The sequence below is a fragment of the Pelodiscus sinensis genome, chromosome 1, assembly GCF_049634645.1.
Source record: "Pelodiscus sinensis isolate JC-2024 chromosome 1, ASM4963464v1, whole genome shotgun sequence".
NCBI lineage: Eukaryota > Metazoa > Chordata > Testudines > Trionychidae > Pelodiscus > Pelodiscus sinensis.
In genome coordinates, this window is record NC_134711.1 from 64,707,477 (window position 1) to 64,722,497 (window position 15,021).

Genomic DNA, 15,021 nt, shown 5'->3' on the forward strand with positions numbered 1-15,021 from the left:
ATTCAGATGAACATAAAGAAAACCTACTTAATATATCTGTGCTGACACCTTCCACTTTTTTCCTGTGACTTTCCATGTTCCAATTTTTTCCTTCCACTTGCAAAATAAAGAATCTTTTAGAACCTGTTCACAAGGAGCAGGATTGGAGAAACAATGGTAAAACACAATCAGTATCAGAACTGTGGGAAAATCTCAAGGGAGACTGAGGAATTTCAGCTTCAAAAGAATTGTTTCAAGGCATCCAGAGAGGACTCATGCCTGCCAGTAGTGGAGCAGAGGGGCAGAGTCAGGGAAGTCAGCTTTTAGCATTGTTATTAAGCATGCTCAATTCATGTGAGGATGCTTAGTATAAGACAAGTAGCAAATCAGGAAGTCACAGAACCCCAGATTACCCCCTACGTCCACCCATGCATCACCTCTGAGGGCATCTGTTTATAAACTAGCACAAGGAAGCATTTTGATCACTCAGTTTAAATTTAAGTGTAAAAAATATTGTCTTTAAATTTGGGGATACTTTACCACATAATTGTAAAAGGCCTAGCACTTTCTAGCAATCTTACAGTGAAATTCTAGTGTTAGTGTAGGAGCACTAAGAATTGTATGCTGCAATTAAAAAATCTGCTCTTAAAAAAGTGTTTTGAAACAGCTACCATTACATTTTTATTAATTCCATTAGGTATTCATTATACTTCTTATTAAAGAATAGGACAAAATAGTGTTTCTTCATGGCAGCCTGTCCTACTGCAGTCTGTCATTTAACAGCTTGACAAAATTATTTATTAGAAAAAGAGAACTTTTCAGCAGCACAAAGGGTGGAGTACCAGAACATGGACATTTTCAGGCGAAAAATTAATCATTTCAAACATCACTTGTCACTACAGGTGCCCTAGTTCAAGAGACGCACCCAGTGCTTGGAATGGAAAAGCTGACACAAGAGTACTAAGCAGAAGGTTGAGATCATCTGAGCAGGAAACTGGGAAGGCTGTTCTTTTAAAACCATTCAATTTCCAAACCCTTTGGGCCTGGGAGTGGAGCATTTGTGTATTTATCAGAGTGTGCTTGATCCCTAAAATACCTTCTGTAGAGAGCACAAAGCGTATCTTTGGAAGTAATAGATGACTGGTTTTTACACCCATTTTCTCTCGATTTCTGTAAAAGGCAATTACAAATATCTGTCTAAGACTCTAGCGGTTGTGCAGAGCATGTCAACTAAAAGTGCATCCAGAAGTTAATATCTTTCTCAATTACAATGAAAATACAAAGGCATTCCAATTGTTAAGAGTTATTGACTACTCCGTACACTGTAGCTATCTAATTCAAATACAAATAAGCTATATCAGTGGTCCCCAACCATCTCAGGCTGCCGGGCGCCAGGGGGCATGGCCGTTCGCCTGCCGGGTGCCAGAGGGCGGGGCTTCTCACAAGCCCTGTGCGCCCGGAGCCGCCTCCCCCCAAGCGCGGGGCCGGCCCCCCTCTTCCAAGCGCCGCGCGCCTGGGCCCCCCCCCCAAGCGCTGCGCGCACAGAGCACGGGTGGCTAATTTGCACCCAAGGCTGGCCCCCCCCCTCCAAATGCCGTGCACCCGGGGCTGGCCCCCCCCTCCAAGCGCCCGGGGCTGGCCCCCCACCCCTCCAAGTGCCGCGTGCCTGGGGCCGCCCCCCCTCCAAGCGCCCGGGGCTGGCGCCCGCCCCCCCCCAAGCGCTGCACGCCCAGAGCACGGGCAGCTAATTCGCAGCGCTCCCGGGGCCAGCGCTCACTGTGCGCCATGCGCTCGTGGCCAGCTCTGGCACCATGCATGCGCCAAGTGCCCTGGGCCAGGCCAGCCCCGAGCACTTGGCGGGCGCACACAAAGGGTCCCGCGGGTGCCATGGCGCCCGCGGGCACCGTGTTGGGGACCACTGAGCTATATGATGTTGGCATTTAATGCACTGTATCCTCAGGAACAACGAGGAATCCTGTGGCACCTTAAAGACTAACATATTGATTTGGGCATGAGTTTTCATGGGTAAAAAACACTTTGCCAGATGCATCTATGTATGGAGTCATGGAGACTTCCATGCATCTGACAAAGTGGTTTTTACCCATAAAAGCTCATGTCCAAAGCAATCTACTAGCTTTTAGGGTGCCATGAGACTCCTTATTGTTTTTTCAAATACAGACTAACACGGCTACCTGTCTGAGGGCATGTTTACACTAGGAAATTATTTCAAAATAAGTAAAATGAAAATAATAACTCTGGATTTAATAAAATCAAAATAGTGTGCCCCCACTATGGGGAAGCATCGAAATTAGTCAGAATTACTTTGAATAGCGCATCCACACTGAGTGGCGTTTGCCTCAGACTTAGAACCCTGGAAGCACTCTGGGGAGGGCACCAAGAGATCGGACACTTCCTGTGGCTGCTTGGTCAGGCAAGCTGCAATGCGTGCTTTCAGGGGCTCTTCTCTATGGCTGCATCTCACAGGCCACTCCTCCACCGCCTCCCCCCTCGCGGGACACAAAAGGGATGCAGTGTGCTCTGGTTGCCCTTGCAGACACCACGGCACCCACAACATGGAACTGGAGCAGCTGCAGAGCAGTGCCAGGCTCACAGGTCTTGTACTGAGCCTCATGGTGCTGTTTGTCCAAACTGCCTGCATCCTGCTCCAGCAGGATGAAGACCAGCTCGGACAGCAGGCCCTCATCACCCAAGTCCTGGAACTCCTGATGCTGGGCAAGCCCCACAATCCTCTGGACACCACAGAATGCTGCTTCTGGTGGTGGGAGACCAGGTCGGACTGGTGGGACCGCATCGTCCTGCAGCTGTGGGATGACCAGCAGTGGCTCCAGAACTTCCGCATGTGGAAGGCCACCTTCCTGGAGCTCAGTGAGTGGCTCACCCCTGCCCTCAGGTGACAGGTGACTGAGAGCTGCCATCCCTGTGCGGAAGCATGTCACCATTACCCTGGGGAAAATTACCACACCGGACAGTTACCGCTCCAATGGGAACCAGTTCAGCATGGGGAAATCCACTGTCAGGGCTGTGCTCATACAAGTTACAAAGGCCATCAACCATGTGTTGCTATGGAGGGTCATCATTCTGGGCAACATGGACACCATCGTGGATGGCTTCACCATCCTGGCCCCCAATCACCATGCCTTCGACTGCATAAACAGAAAGGAGTTCTCCACCATGGTGCTGCAGGCCTTCATGGATCACAAGGGATGCTTCACTGACGTCAATGTCAGCTGGTCAGGGAAGGCGCATGTTGCCCGCATCTTTCAGAACTCCTGTCTGTTCTGAAGGATGCACACTGGCACTTTTCCCCCCCCCGACTGCACCATCAGAGTAGGGGAGGTGGACATGCCCATAGTCATCCTGGGTGACAAAATCTACCTCTTGCTCCCCTGGATCATGAAGTCCTACATGGGCAGCCTGGACCCCACCAAGGAGCACTTCAATTCCAGGCTGAGCAAGTGCCGCATGGCACTGGAGTCTGCATTGGCCATTTAAAGGGGAAGTTCAGGAGTCTCCTCACCTTCCTGGACCCCAGCAAGCACAACATCCACTTTGCAGTGGCAGCCTGCTGTGTGCTCCACAACCTTTGTGAGAACAAGGTGGAGACTTTTCTGCCAGGGTTGGGGGCTGATGCTGAATGTCTGGCCAGGGTCTACAAGCAGCCAGACACTAGTGCCAGCAGGAGAGCACATCAAGGGACTGTGCTTATCAGGGAGGCCTTCAGGGAGAGTTTCACTCAAGACAAATTATGAAAATCTCCCCTGAACTCCTCCACAAGATGCCCCTGTGTGCCTTTCCTCCCCCATCCCTCCCTTCCCCTGCCATCACTTCCTATCTTCCCCCTCCCCTGAGGAGCAAATAAAAAAGCCTTCTTTGTTGATACAACAAGACTGTTTATGGGGGCGGGAGCTATACAACATGGGAGGGATTGGGGAAAGAACCTGGAATGAGGGAGGGGCAGGAAGAGGGAGGGGGCTCAGAGATGGGGATAGGACTATCACCTGCCTCTGGTTGTTCAGGAGGCTTTGGTTGTCCTTGAGGTCCCACTGCCATGTCCCACTGCAGGAAGATGGCTGTTGGCATGTTCCATGCATGAGGCCATGTGCTCCATCACCAAGGCGAGGGAGGAGCACATGGCCTCATACTGGTGTGCCAGTTGGTCCCAGGTGGCCTTCTGCTGCTCCCAGTCAGTGGCCCGCTCCTGGCACTGGTTCTTGAGGCCCTGGATGAGGGACTGAAGACTCCTGCAAGATGGTTCTTCTGGGTTCTCTTCCTTCTGCGGATCCCACAGAATTGTGAAGATAGCGTGGGAGGTGGGGAACATGCCAAGCTTGCAGCTGGCTCAGCTGTGAAGAAAAGTGGCAAGGGCAGTCATCCCAGGGATACTGTGTATGAAGCCTAGCCCTAATCCCTGAGCTAACACTGAAGGTCTAAGTTCAGATGATGGTGATGTGCTTTGATCAAGGCCATATGTTGTCAAGATAGCAAGCACTTTCCAGCAGGGGCACAGATGTCCCAGGGGAGCATTGCAACACCCACAGCCCAGGGACAAGTAGACATGAGAAGGTGTCAGACACGCCAGGAGCCTTCGAGCAGGAGGGAGAATGGGGTGGTTCGGCTTCCTTCTGTGTCCCACACATGCCTGGTCTGGCACTGGTGGCATCCTGCAGATAGAGAACTTCTAGCCTTGCCCGCTGGAGGAGGGAAGGAGATGTTGGGGGAGGTATGCGTGAGTGGCAGATGCCACTTGCTGGAGAGAGTGCTAATTGGTTCCTCTCCTCTTCTTCCCCTGGCAGATTCCCATCCATGCTATCAGTCTCTTCCATATTGCCGTGCTTGACCAGGAGCAAATGCTGCCCGAGTGTGGACATTAGCCTCTGCCATGTGCGGCACTGCTGTGTGGTTCCATGACCCCAATCTCCTTAGTTGTGGCTTGTCACAAGAAGGTGTCCCACCATGGAGGCTGGAGTAAGGCAGGCCTGTCCAGGAACCTTGTGAGAAGGACCTAGGGGTTCCTGTGTAAGAGCGTCATGGGGCTGAGTGCTCCGGACTGGCAGTGCATGTGTACCCACGTGCACAGGAAGTTGTGCAACCTCCAGGCTGAGTAGGCCGAGTGAGGAGCATGTAGCCCCTCACAACCCGTCGCCTGTCACCATGTGTAGATAGGGAAAGTTTTAGAACTCACCTGAAGTGGCTTCCCCAGGATTATCTGAAGCCTGGGAGACATGCTGGGGCAGAGGGAGGAAGGAGAGTGACTGGTTCCAGGGTGAGGAACAGCTCCTGGCTGGTGGGCATGGTTGCCTGGCTGGCCCTCCTCCTTCTCTGCCTCCTTGTCCGCAGCCGCACCCTTCTGGAGTCTAACGCCAGGCATGTCCTGGAGAGAGTCCATGACGACAGGGGAGTGTGTGTCTGGCCTCCCTTGCAGGATCACATCTAATTGCTTGGAGTAGAGGCACATGTTTGGTGCCACCCAGAGCATCTGCTCTGCTCCCTGGCATTGTGATAGGCCTGTCAGAGCTCCTTCAATTCCAGGCAGACCTGGTCAAGGGTCTGGTTGTGGCTCTTGTCAGCCAAGCTGGTGGCAATCTGGCTGCACATGTCCACATTCCTTTTCCTTGGGCAGAGATCCTGGAGGTTGATCTCCTCCACCTCAGAGCTCAATGAGGTCCAAGATCTCCGCACCAGTCCAGGCCACAGCTCTCCTGTGTCCCTGGATAGTGGCAGCCAAGGGAGCAATAGGAGTGCTGGCAGCCATCAGAGGCTCTGAGGGAGCATTGGGGTCTGTCATGGCTACTGGGATGCTGCTGTGTGACTGGGGCTTGGAAAGGTGGCCACATGCTCCGCAGGAGAAGAGGAGCAGTGGAGATGGCAGGTGTGGCCAGAGTGGTCAGAAGTGCAGCTGTGAGAAGCCTCTGCAGGCCAATTATTTTGAATTAGCAGCACAGGATTGTCTATAATAACGCTATTTTGAAATAACAATTTCAAAATAAGCATTATTCTCCAAGGAAATCAGGATTACAAATTACGAAATAACCAGCTTGTTATTTTGAAATAACCGGCTTGGTAGTGTGGATACTCTGCTTATTATTTTGAAAAAAGGGTTATTTCAAAATAACTCCCTAGTGTAGACCAGGACTAAGATGTGTATCTGCAAAGTACATTCTGTGGGCTATATACACAATGGCAGCAATGGGAGATTTAACACTCATAATTATATGAAGAGACTACCTATTATTTGGCATAGTAACAGACTGGAAGTATTGGATGAAATTCTGGCCCAAATGAAGTCAATGTGAATTTACTGTATATCTTGTTTATATTGGGCTGCATTCAGGTGATAGTCTTCTGGCATTTTTTACACCAACTTGGACTCATTTACCAATGTGTAACTTACATCCTTGTACATGTCACCTCTGGATGTAGCCCACTGACCATAATGGATGAAATGCTGGTCCTCTTGAGTTTAGAGAGACTTTTGCCATTGACTTTAGGGGCCCCTGAATTTCACCCAATGTGGTATTTTTCCAATAATATATTAGCTCTCTGGCAGAATAACAGTCTCGGTGGCCTACATCTTTCATTAATTTCCCTGAAAATCCCTCCTACGGTGTGATCTAACTACAAATCAGCTAGGTGCACAGAGAACATTCTTCTTACAATTTAAAATGTGTGAAATGCATAGACAATACTGTGCTCAGTGTTACTTCACTGAGCAAAGTGCATGACTGCATAAGACTGCAAGGACATTATTGCTAGAGCTGGCTGGAAAATAGAATTTCTGTTTCATGGGAAATGTCAACATTTTGAATGTTGTTTTCATTTTAAATCATAACAAAAAGCTGAAATTTAGAAATATCCCATGGAACAGAGACACTGACAGATTCTGATTCAGAACCATAGAAATAATTCATTTCATTGTCAAACTGTGATATATAACTGAAAAGTATGATAAACTTAGTGTAGTATAATAAAAAAGCCAAAATAAGATGAAATAAAATAAAAATAAAACATTCTAACATCTCTTAAATGAAACAAAGAAGTCAAAGCAAATAATTTTTACTTTATACCAGAAAAAATATCAGTGAAATCAATATGTTCTCACAAAATTATTCTATGGTGATGGAACTGTATTTTTGATGGAAAACTGTTCCACCAGAAAATGTTGACTAGCTCAATATATAAAGATGCAATTCTTACTATTATGGGATATACATCACTAAAACCAATGAAAACACAGAAGCAGTAGAAGAAACTAACAATCAGAAACTCTGAGATAGCAGCAGTTATCTGGCTAAAAGAGATGAATTCCAATAATGGCACAAACCAGTAGGAGAAGAAAATGAGCCCGAGAAAGAGAACTATTATAAATGAATGTCTACTAGAGAAGATCTGAGGGGACATTGGTTCTTTTAGTTTGAATCACTCAGTGTTAGTCAGGAATTTGCAAGAAGCTTCTCATTCAGGATCCAGTCTTGTAGAACTTGATTAGACAGAACTCATTGGGCAATCTAGAATCACAGTTTAATGATAGAAGGAACCATTAGATCATCTAATCAGACCTTTTATATGTCACAGGGCATCGCCGCCACCTTACATTTGAACGGAGACCCGAGCAGTGCTTTTTTTGTGATGATACTGCCCAGTACGAAGTATCAGCATCCCCAGACGCAGAACCGGCACCTCCAGTCAGAGCTCAACAACTTTTCCCCTGAAGTACCGGCACTTTTTTTTTTTAAACAAAAAAAGCACTGGACCCAAGTATTACAGCCCACAGGAGACTAAACTAATAAGTGCTACAGGCAGAGAATTAGGAGGTCCCAAGGTACAACAGTGCCCAAGGTCCCCTCCAGGCCAGTTCTGCTTGTGTAAGGCTTGCAGGATTGGTCCACCACTGTTGCTGTTTATAAAATACCGATAAGTTATTTAAATATGTACAAAATGGCTATCAAAACTCACCAGGTTTCCTACAAATCTACAAGCAGAGTTGCATTAATAGAATGGGACTGAGTTTCACGCTAAAAGGCATTGTTTAAACACACTTACTTGGCAAAATTGTTTTATAACGGTTTTTAGTTCCGTGACTTGGGATAGCAATTTCTTTGGGATCCACAAAATTCATCGGTATTTCCTATAGAAATAAATTAGATCAGATTAGTGTTTTTAAAGAAGTCATGCAGGAAATTCTCACTAGAAGACCATCTGCTGCTTCACAAATATATATTGACATCAAAGTATTAACAAAAAACCTGGTTCCCACCTCCAGACTGTCAACACCCTTCCTTTAATAAACACAAAAGCTGCACATTGAAGGGTTGATTTCCAAGGAACAGTTCTGACGAATTATTAAAAGCAAAGGTTTTTATGAGGTTATAAAATAGCTTAAAGTAAATAACAGTAGAAGGGGGTTGAAAGTTTGCTAGTATGGAAAAGGGTAAGGATTTACACACCATAGTTAAAAAACTGCCTTGTGTGAGAACATTCTCAAAATTCGTACATATTAATGTGTAACAATCACATATAACTTTCAATGTGTAGCTCGCAAATCCTATAACAAGAGTGTGTAAGCACCCAGAGGTGCTGGAACAATTTGTACAAGGGGGATGCTGACAGCCATTGAAACACGCTGTAAATAATATATCATGGAAATCACTTCAAGCCAGGGGGTGTAGCAGAACCCCCAGCACCACTAGTTTTGGCACCAATGCAAGCACTGTATCCCCATTTTATAGCCCAGAAAGCTAAGGCACAGAATTAAGTGATTTACCCATTGACATGCAGTGAGTCAAGGGCACAGTAGGACTCAGCCCATAAATGCCCAGAACAGCCTCTCAGATTCTGACCTTGGTGCCATACACCACAGCCCTTCTAGCCAAAGCTTATATGAGTGCTGAGAAAGTGGCAGAATTTTCTGTTGTAGGCTGGGGAGTGGGAGGCATAGGAATAAAATCTCTGTCCCTGAACCCAAGTGCCCTGCTCCCCCACAGAGCATTGCTTAACTGAGGCTCTCCAAGTGCTTCACACACCTGAGGGAATTCACTCTCCCTCCCTGCTGGGCCAACAGAAGCAGGAAAATGAGATGCAATACAGTTAGTTCCTGCTGCCGTGATTCCCACCGGCTCCCTACTCTGTTCCTGATCTCCCCATCAACCAACCTCGCAACCTTCCTGTTGACTTTTCCTCCACGCTCTGACTGCCACTGAATCCTTTCTGATCTCTATCCCTGCCTCTTCCTGCCTCTGACACTAACTTTTGTTCCCTATCTTAGTCCTCTGTCCTGGGCTCCTGCAGACTCTCCCTCTCTGATATTGCTGCCTCTCTCCTTGTTCTCTCTGAGCCCAGGCAAAATGCAACTGCTAAAATCACATCCCTCCCCTGCCACTCTGCTCATGTCACTCATTTTGGATCCCCGAGACACTCTCTCTGTGCTTCTGCATCAAGGGCAGACTTCTCTGCACCTGCAAAGCCCTACCCAGCTTCACTCCCATCTCCTTCTCCTTTTGCTCCCCCATGCTCAGCCCCAGCCTCCTCCTTACCAACCCTTGGAAACCTCCCTGTCACCTTTACGCTGCCTATTGCCAGATGCTGGGAATAGGCAATGGGATGGATCACTTGATAATTACTTGTACCGATTATTCCTTCTAAAGCACCTGGCATTGGTGACGATTGGAAGGTAGGACACTGGGCTAGATGGACCTTTGGTCTGACCCAATACTGCCATTTTTACAGGGCTGGCCTTACCATGAGGCGAACTGAGGCGGCTGCCTCAGGTGCCAGACTGTGGGGGGAAGGGGGCACCATTAGGACCCAGAGTGTAGAAAATTGTGTCTGCTGCTGGTGCATATGTATTCTCTCTGCTCTAGATGCACAGAGATGGTGGAGTGCTGTGCTGGAGGAAGAAGGGTACAAGAGACATAACAGGCAGGCAAGAGAAAAGGTGGCATGGGGGCGTCATTTGAGCTCCCCGCCTCAGGTGCCAAAATGTTGTGGGCCGGCCCTGCATTTTTATGTTCCACGCCCCTACTCCTTCTGCATGGAACAGTCTCTGCCATTCCCTGTGTGTCACATGACCGCCTGCTCCTCTTTGACATCTCTCCCCAGAGTTCACAGCTCCTTACAGTGACCTTGTAAGATCTCCGCATACAGCCTGGTATACTCTGAGCCTGAATTATTCCATTGTGGTCTGGACTGGATTTTGAACTCTTTGGGGACAGGGATTGTTTCCTTTTATGCTAGCTGTAGTTTCCCTGATTCAGGAACAACTCTGCATAGTTGGTAAAAACATCGCTGGCACTTTGAAACTAAAAACACTTTGTTGTATTTGCAGGTTAAGTCATACAGTCCACGAGATAGAGAGCAGTGTGTTTAGATGCTGCCTGTGATATGTCTAGGCAGTAGAGGGCGCCAGATAGATTCCTTAGCCTACAGCCCCAAATAGGCTCTGGAGCAGTGGAAATCAAAATTTTCCAGTCTTCCACAAAACTAACAGGATTCTGCCCATTGAGACCAATTTTGGAATTGGTCAGATGTAGTATTCAGAAGTCATTTCATTACAGACACAGATACAAAGAGCCTTGCTTTTCTGATCCAGTTAATTCTAATCACTTGCAGCCTATAAACACTTACTAATGATTGTTGTGTTTACTCAGTGGGATTACTACCTGGGGTAAGTGTTTGTACATAGGGCCAAGACCATAAACAGCTCTCTAAATTTACACAGTGCTTTATAAACATGGACACTGCACTTACAAAAGTCAGAAGAACATGACTATGAGTTCAGGTCAGAGATTATGTGGGGATAACATACCTGCTGACCAGTTCGCACAATGCAACAGGTTTCAAATGAGCATTCATTTGCATATAATTGCATTCACAAGCATGCTACTATTTTTCTTGCATTTGCTACCACAAAATAAATCAATGACAAATTCTTTAGCTGCTTTTTTATTGAATTCTCTCTGGCCCATTTCATTCATTCACATTCACTTTGTTCTTGCCCATATTCAAAGTCTGCACCCAACGTTCCTGCAAACCACCTGTGCTCATCCATATGTTTGGTCATTGGGTTGCCCTAGAGCAAAGAGTTGGGGAGGAAAAGTTGTTGAGCCGAGAGGTGGGGAGCCGAGAGGTGGGGGCCATTTTCAGGGGCGCGGGGGTGGTTTCACGAGCTGTGGGTTGGCCATGGCCCTGTGTGATGGGATGTACTTCCCACACTAGCCCTGCAATAGCTGAATTACATCAAGTGAGCCCAACTAGCCAATTAAGCTGCAAACAGGGGAGATTTAGGCTGTGTGATGTGAGCTAATTAGAATAAGCTCACCTGAGAGGGAGCAAGCAAGACTTCTATAAAGCCAGGAGGCTGGCAACAGTGTTAAGAGGAGCAGCAGGGAGAAAGCTTGCAGTCCCTTTCTCTGAGGGAAGGGAGAAGAAAGAGTCCAGTGGTGAGAACATTAAGAGTGGTGTAAATGAAAAAACTGATTGTCCACTTCAGGGCCCTGGACTGGTATCCAGAGTAGAAGGTGGACCTGTGATGCCCTATCAGCCACCGTAGATACTAAAATTTATTCCATTTATACAATGTGACACAGTGTTTGTTTTACCAACGAGGGATTTTTTTAAGCAGATGACTTGCCTCATAAACAGTGTCTCTTACAGATTAAATAAAAAGATTTGACTGATCTGATATAAATCATAATAAAAACAATTTGGGATCCAGAATAACATCATCTGTTTTACTGACTATAAATGCAAAATTCAAAACAGAGAAAAGTGCAAGGAGCTACATGCCCTAGTATTTTTAATAAAAATGAAATTGTTCATACTCTTTTGTTATATCTCAAACATCTTCAAGAGAGCTGTATTCCCATTTGCCCTGATAGTATTCACGTTTTCTGACTTTATTAGACTAGCGCTATTCAAATTGCCTTGCAAGGTTTGTTTGTTTTTGCTTTTATTCTAATGAAGAACGTGCTCACCATGAACTCTGTTTGAAGCAAGTGAGAGCATGCGACTGTATCTCTCAGCTGCTGTCTTGTCAGTACCCGACTAGCTGACTGTAGATATTCCATTGCTACTTTTTCTCGTGGGGTAGGCACAGCGACAAAAGGTTCGACATTTCCCAAACTGCTCATGTCCAAAGTCAGGGAGACATTGGATCCCCGCCTACAGAGGAAAACAACAATACATTAGCTCCCTATCTAATAGCGTTAGTTATAAATTATATAATATGTACTTGAACCTGAATTACTTACACACTTTAAACTTCCACTGCAGTCATTGGGAGTTTTAGGTATACATAGAATACAAAATTGGCTTTAATGAGAGTTTTGGGTGGGTTAAAAAGCAACAGCAGGGCAGATAATTTTGGCCTGATCTTTCAATCACTCAGACATGTGAGGGATCCCACTAAATGGAACTGCTCACATTTTGTAAATCATATGCGTAAGTATTTACAGGATCAGGACCTCTGTGGTACATTTGATCTGACGGATACAAAAAGAACATTACATAACCATTTCTACATGGTGGGCACATCAAACTGCAAAAGCCAGATTCTTAATAGTAAATGAACCTTGTAGGCACTGAGGAAGAGAAATGGGTTTGAGAGGAAATAGAAACATTAGAATATTCCTTATGGTGGAGGGAAGGAAAGCCAGAAGCTAAATTCTAATGTCCACAGTTTTTGAAAAATAATATGCCCAGTCATGACTAAGCTGGGCACAAAACAAAATCCTGGGTTTGAAGACACGTGACATTTGGAGAACTTTCTGAATTTCAAAGTTCTGTGAAAATACAGTAAGAGAAAACAGAAAAACAAGTGACAGGTTGGAAAAATAGATAATTTTTAACCTATTTTGAAGAAACTAACTATTCAATGTTATATTACACATCTGCAGAGAAGAAGATTACTATGCAAGGAATTGAATATTGGAGCCTTATCTGCTGTGGATATCAACGTAAAATCCCTCTGACATTAACTTTTACTGTAATATGCTGACTTGAGTTAGCATGCTCGCTCAAATAGAAAGCTCTCTTAATCGAAATATCTAGAAAAATGTCTCAAATTTTTTGCTGTAAAGGTAGAAACTTTAGACTGGCTTCACACATCAAGGGTTAATTAGCTACATCTGAGCTCATGACCTCCAGATGAAATTCTCTGAATCCATTACCAATTCCTCTAAATACTTTTCCACCAAATACGGTAGTTAGGGGTTCTTTGAATGCTGTCATGTATCCTTTAGTGTTTTAATAAATCTGTACCACAATAAATAAGTTTGATGGCAAGTTCTGAAAGCATGTGTGTGTGTAAAACTGCCTACATCTAGAATATAAACTATTGTATATTGTCCATTAAATCCTCATGAATAGGAAATGCTAAAAGCAACCAGTTAGTGATCTCCTTAAGAGTGGATGCTCCACATACGAAAAAAAAAGTAATAGTTACCTAAATGATGTAAGAGTAACCTCATTTACAGCTCATGGAAATCAAATAGAGTAGACTTTAACAATCTCCTCAGATGTGAAAGATGTCTTTAATGTAAAGCACAGATGAAGCAGACAAAAAAACAGTGTAAATGTAGTAGATGCAAAAATAATAGGAACACAGTTCCAAATCAGAAGGGATACAAACCATAATAAATGAAGTCAATCAGAGGCAAAGAAATTATCAGCGGACTTAAGGAGGATTGTGCACAGATAAAAAGAATGCTTCACTTGAAGGACATCAAATCATGTTTTCTGCTTCAAAGGAAAGCTTTATTCCATGACAGATTTAATTTTGAAAAATATGAAGAAAGTAGTGTCACACTTCAGGGTAACTGTCCCGGTATCTCCCCACTATTGTCCAGCAAGAGCACCCTCTCTAGGCTCCCAGTTGCCTAGCCATTATCTTTTTTTTGGTTGGAGATACTCAGATAGCAGAGCTATTTCCAGGCTAAACAGCTTTTTGCATGCATTGTGAATCTCCCAGCTAAGTCAGATGGCCTAAGCGGTCTTGCTTTTCTTTTTCTCCTCACACATGGTAAATAGTATAATGGGAAAGTTAAAAGTTACTACCAGCTCATTCTAAGCAGGAACAGTTATATTTAAGGAAAATGTATTATAGAGAACACATATTAAAACAAAGGAATCTAAGCACATACTAATAAGCTTGCCAGAAGTCACCCCAGCTATGTTTACACAGCAGCATGATTTTGGAAAAACTGACATTATTCCAAAATAACAAAAATCCACTTCTATACTACAAGCAGATATTTCAGCAGAATGTCGAAATAATGTCAAGCTGGAGGACTTCTTACTCCAACTGCTGTAACTCTCATTGTATGAGGAGTAAGGGAAGTTGGAGGAAGAGTGCTCTACCTCAGGCTTCCTGCTGTGTAGACAGCACCAAAAGCTGAAATAAGCTATTTTGACTTCAGCTGCACAATTTGACATAGCTCAAGTTGCATAGCTTATTTAATCTTTAGCCCTGCTGTGTCGATGTGCCCCCGACTCCAACAAAGGTTCTGGCTGCTGAACAGTCTTTTAAACCCACCCAGGAGTTTCCTGGGGTTACCAGTTCATCACTCCTTTTATTCAAAACAAGAATACTGACTAGATCAAGTCTCCCAAAACCTCCTCCGGGAGGGTCCATTTGCTGGATCCTAATAAAGGCTCTTAGCTTTAAATTGGGCTATTTAAGCAAAAGTCCTTGCTTTGTGTACAGGTCCTGGGAGAATCCAACTTGAACCAGTATATGCAAACCTCTGTACAGTTGGTGGTGTTAGTTCTTTGGGTATAGTACAACTGAGTGAATCTGCCTAAGCACACACCTTCGTTGTGGTCTAGAGTCATGCCTTCCAGTAGTGGGCAGGGGAGTTAGAGTGAGGGCAACAGTTATTGAGAGTTATTGAGCACGGCCAGTCTATGTGAGCATGCTCAATACAAGAGAAGCCGCATGTAACCTCCTTATGCTCCCCCACCCCCATGCATTGCCTCTGCCATGATCCCCTTCTATCATAGAATGACATATAATTTCTAACCCAGAAT

At 45.3% G+C, this 15,021-nt stretch overlaps 1 protein-coding gene across 4 annotated transcripts in view; it reads right to left on the reverse strand.

The window, feature by feature from the left end:
* The window catches only part of PTPRR (protein tyrosine phosphatase receptor type R), a 215,603-nt gene that overhangs the window by 27,911 nt on the left and 172,671 nt on the right, over positions 1-15,021 (reverse strand). For all 4 annotated transcript variants that reach the window (XM_075931784.1, XM_075931780.1, XM_006121561.4 and 1 more), the window contains 2 exons: positions 11,970-12,156; positions 8,041-8,125 (listed from right to left, as the gene is read on the reverse strand). In XM_075931784.1, coding sequence (XP_075787899.1) covers positions 8,041-8,125; positions 11,970-12,156 — 272 coding nt within the window. The remainder of the gene's footprint in view (positions 1-8,040; positions 8,126-11,969; positions 12,157-15,021) is intronic.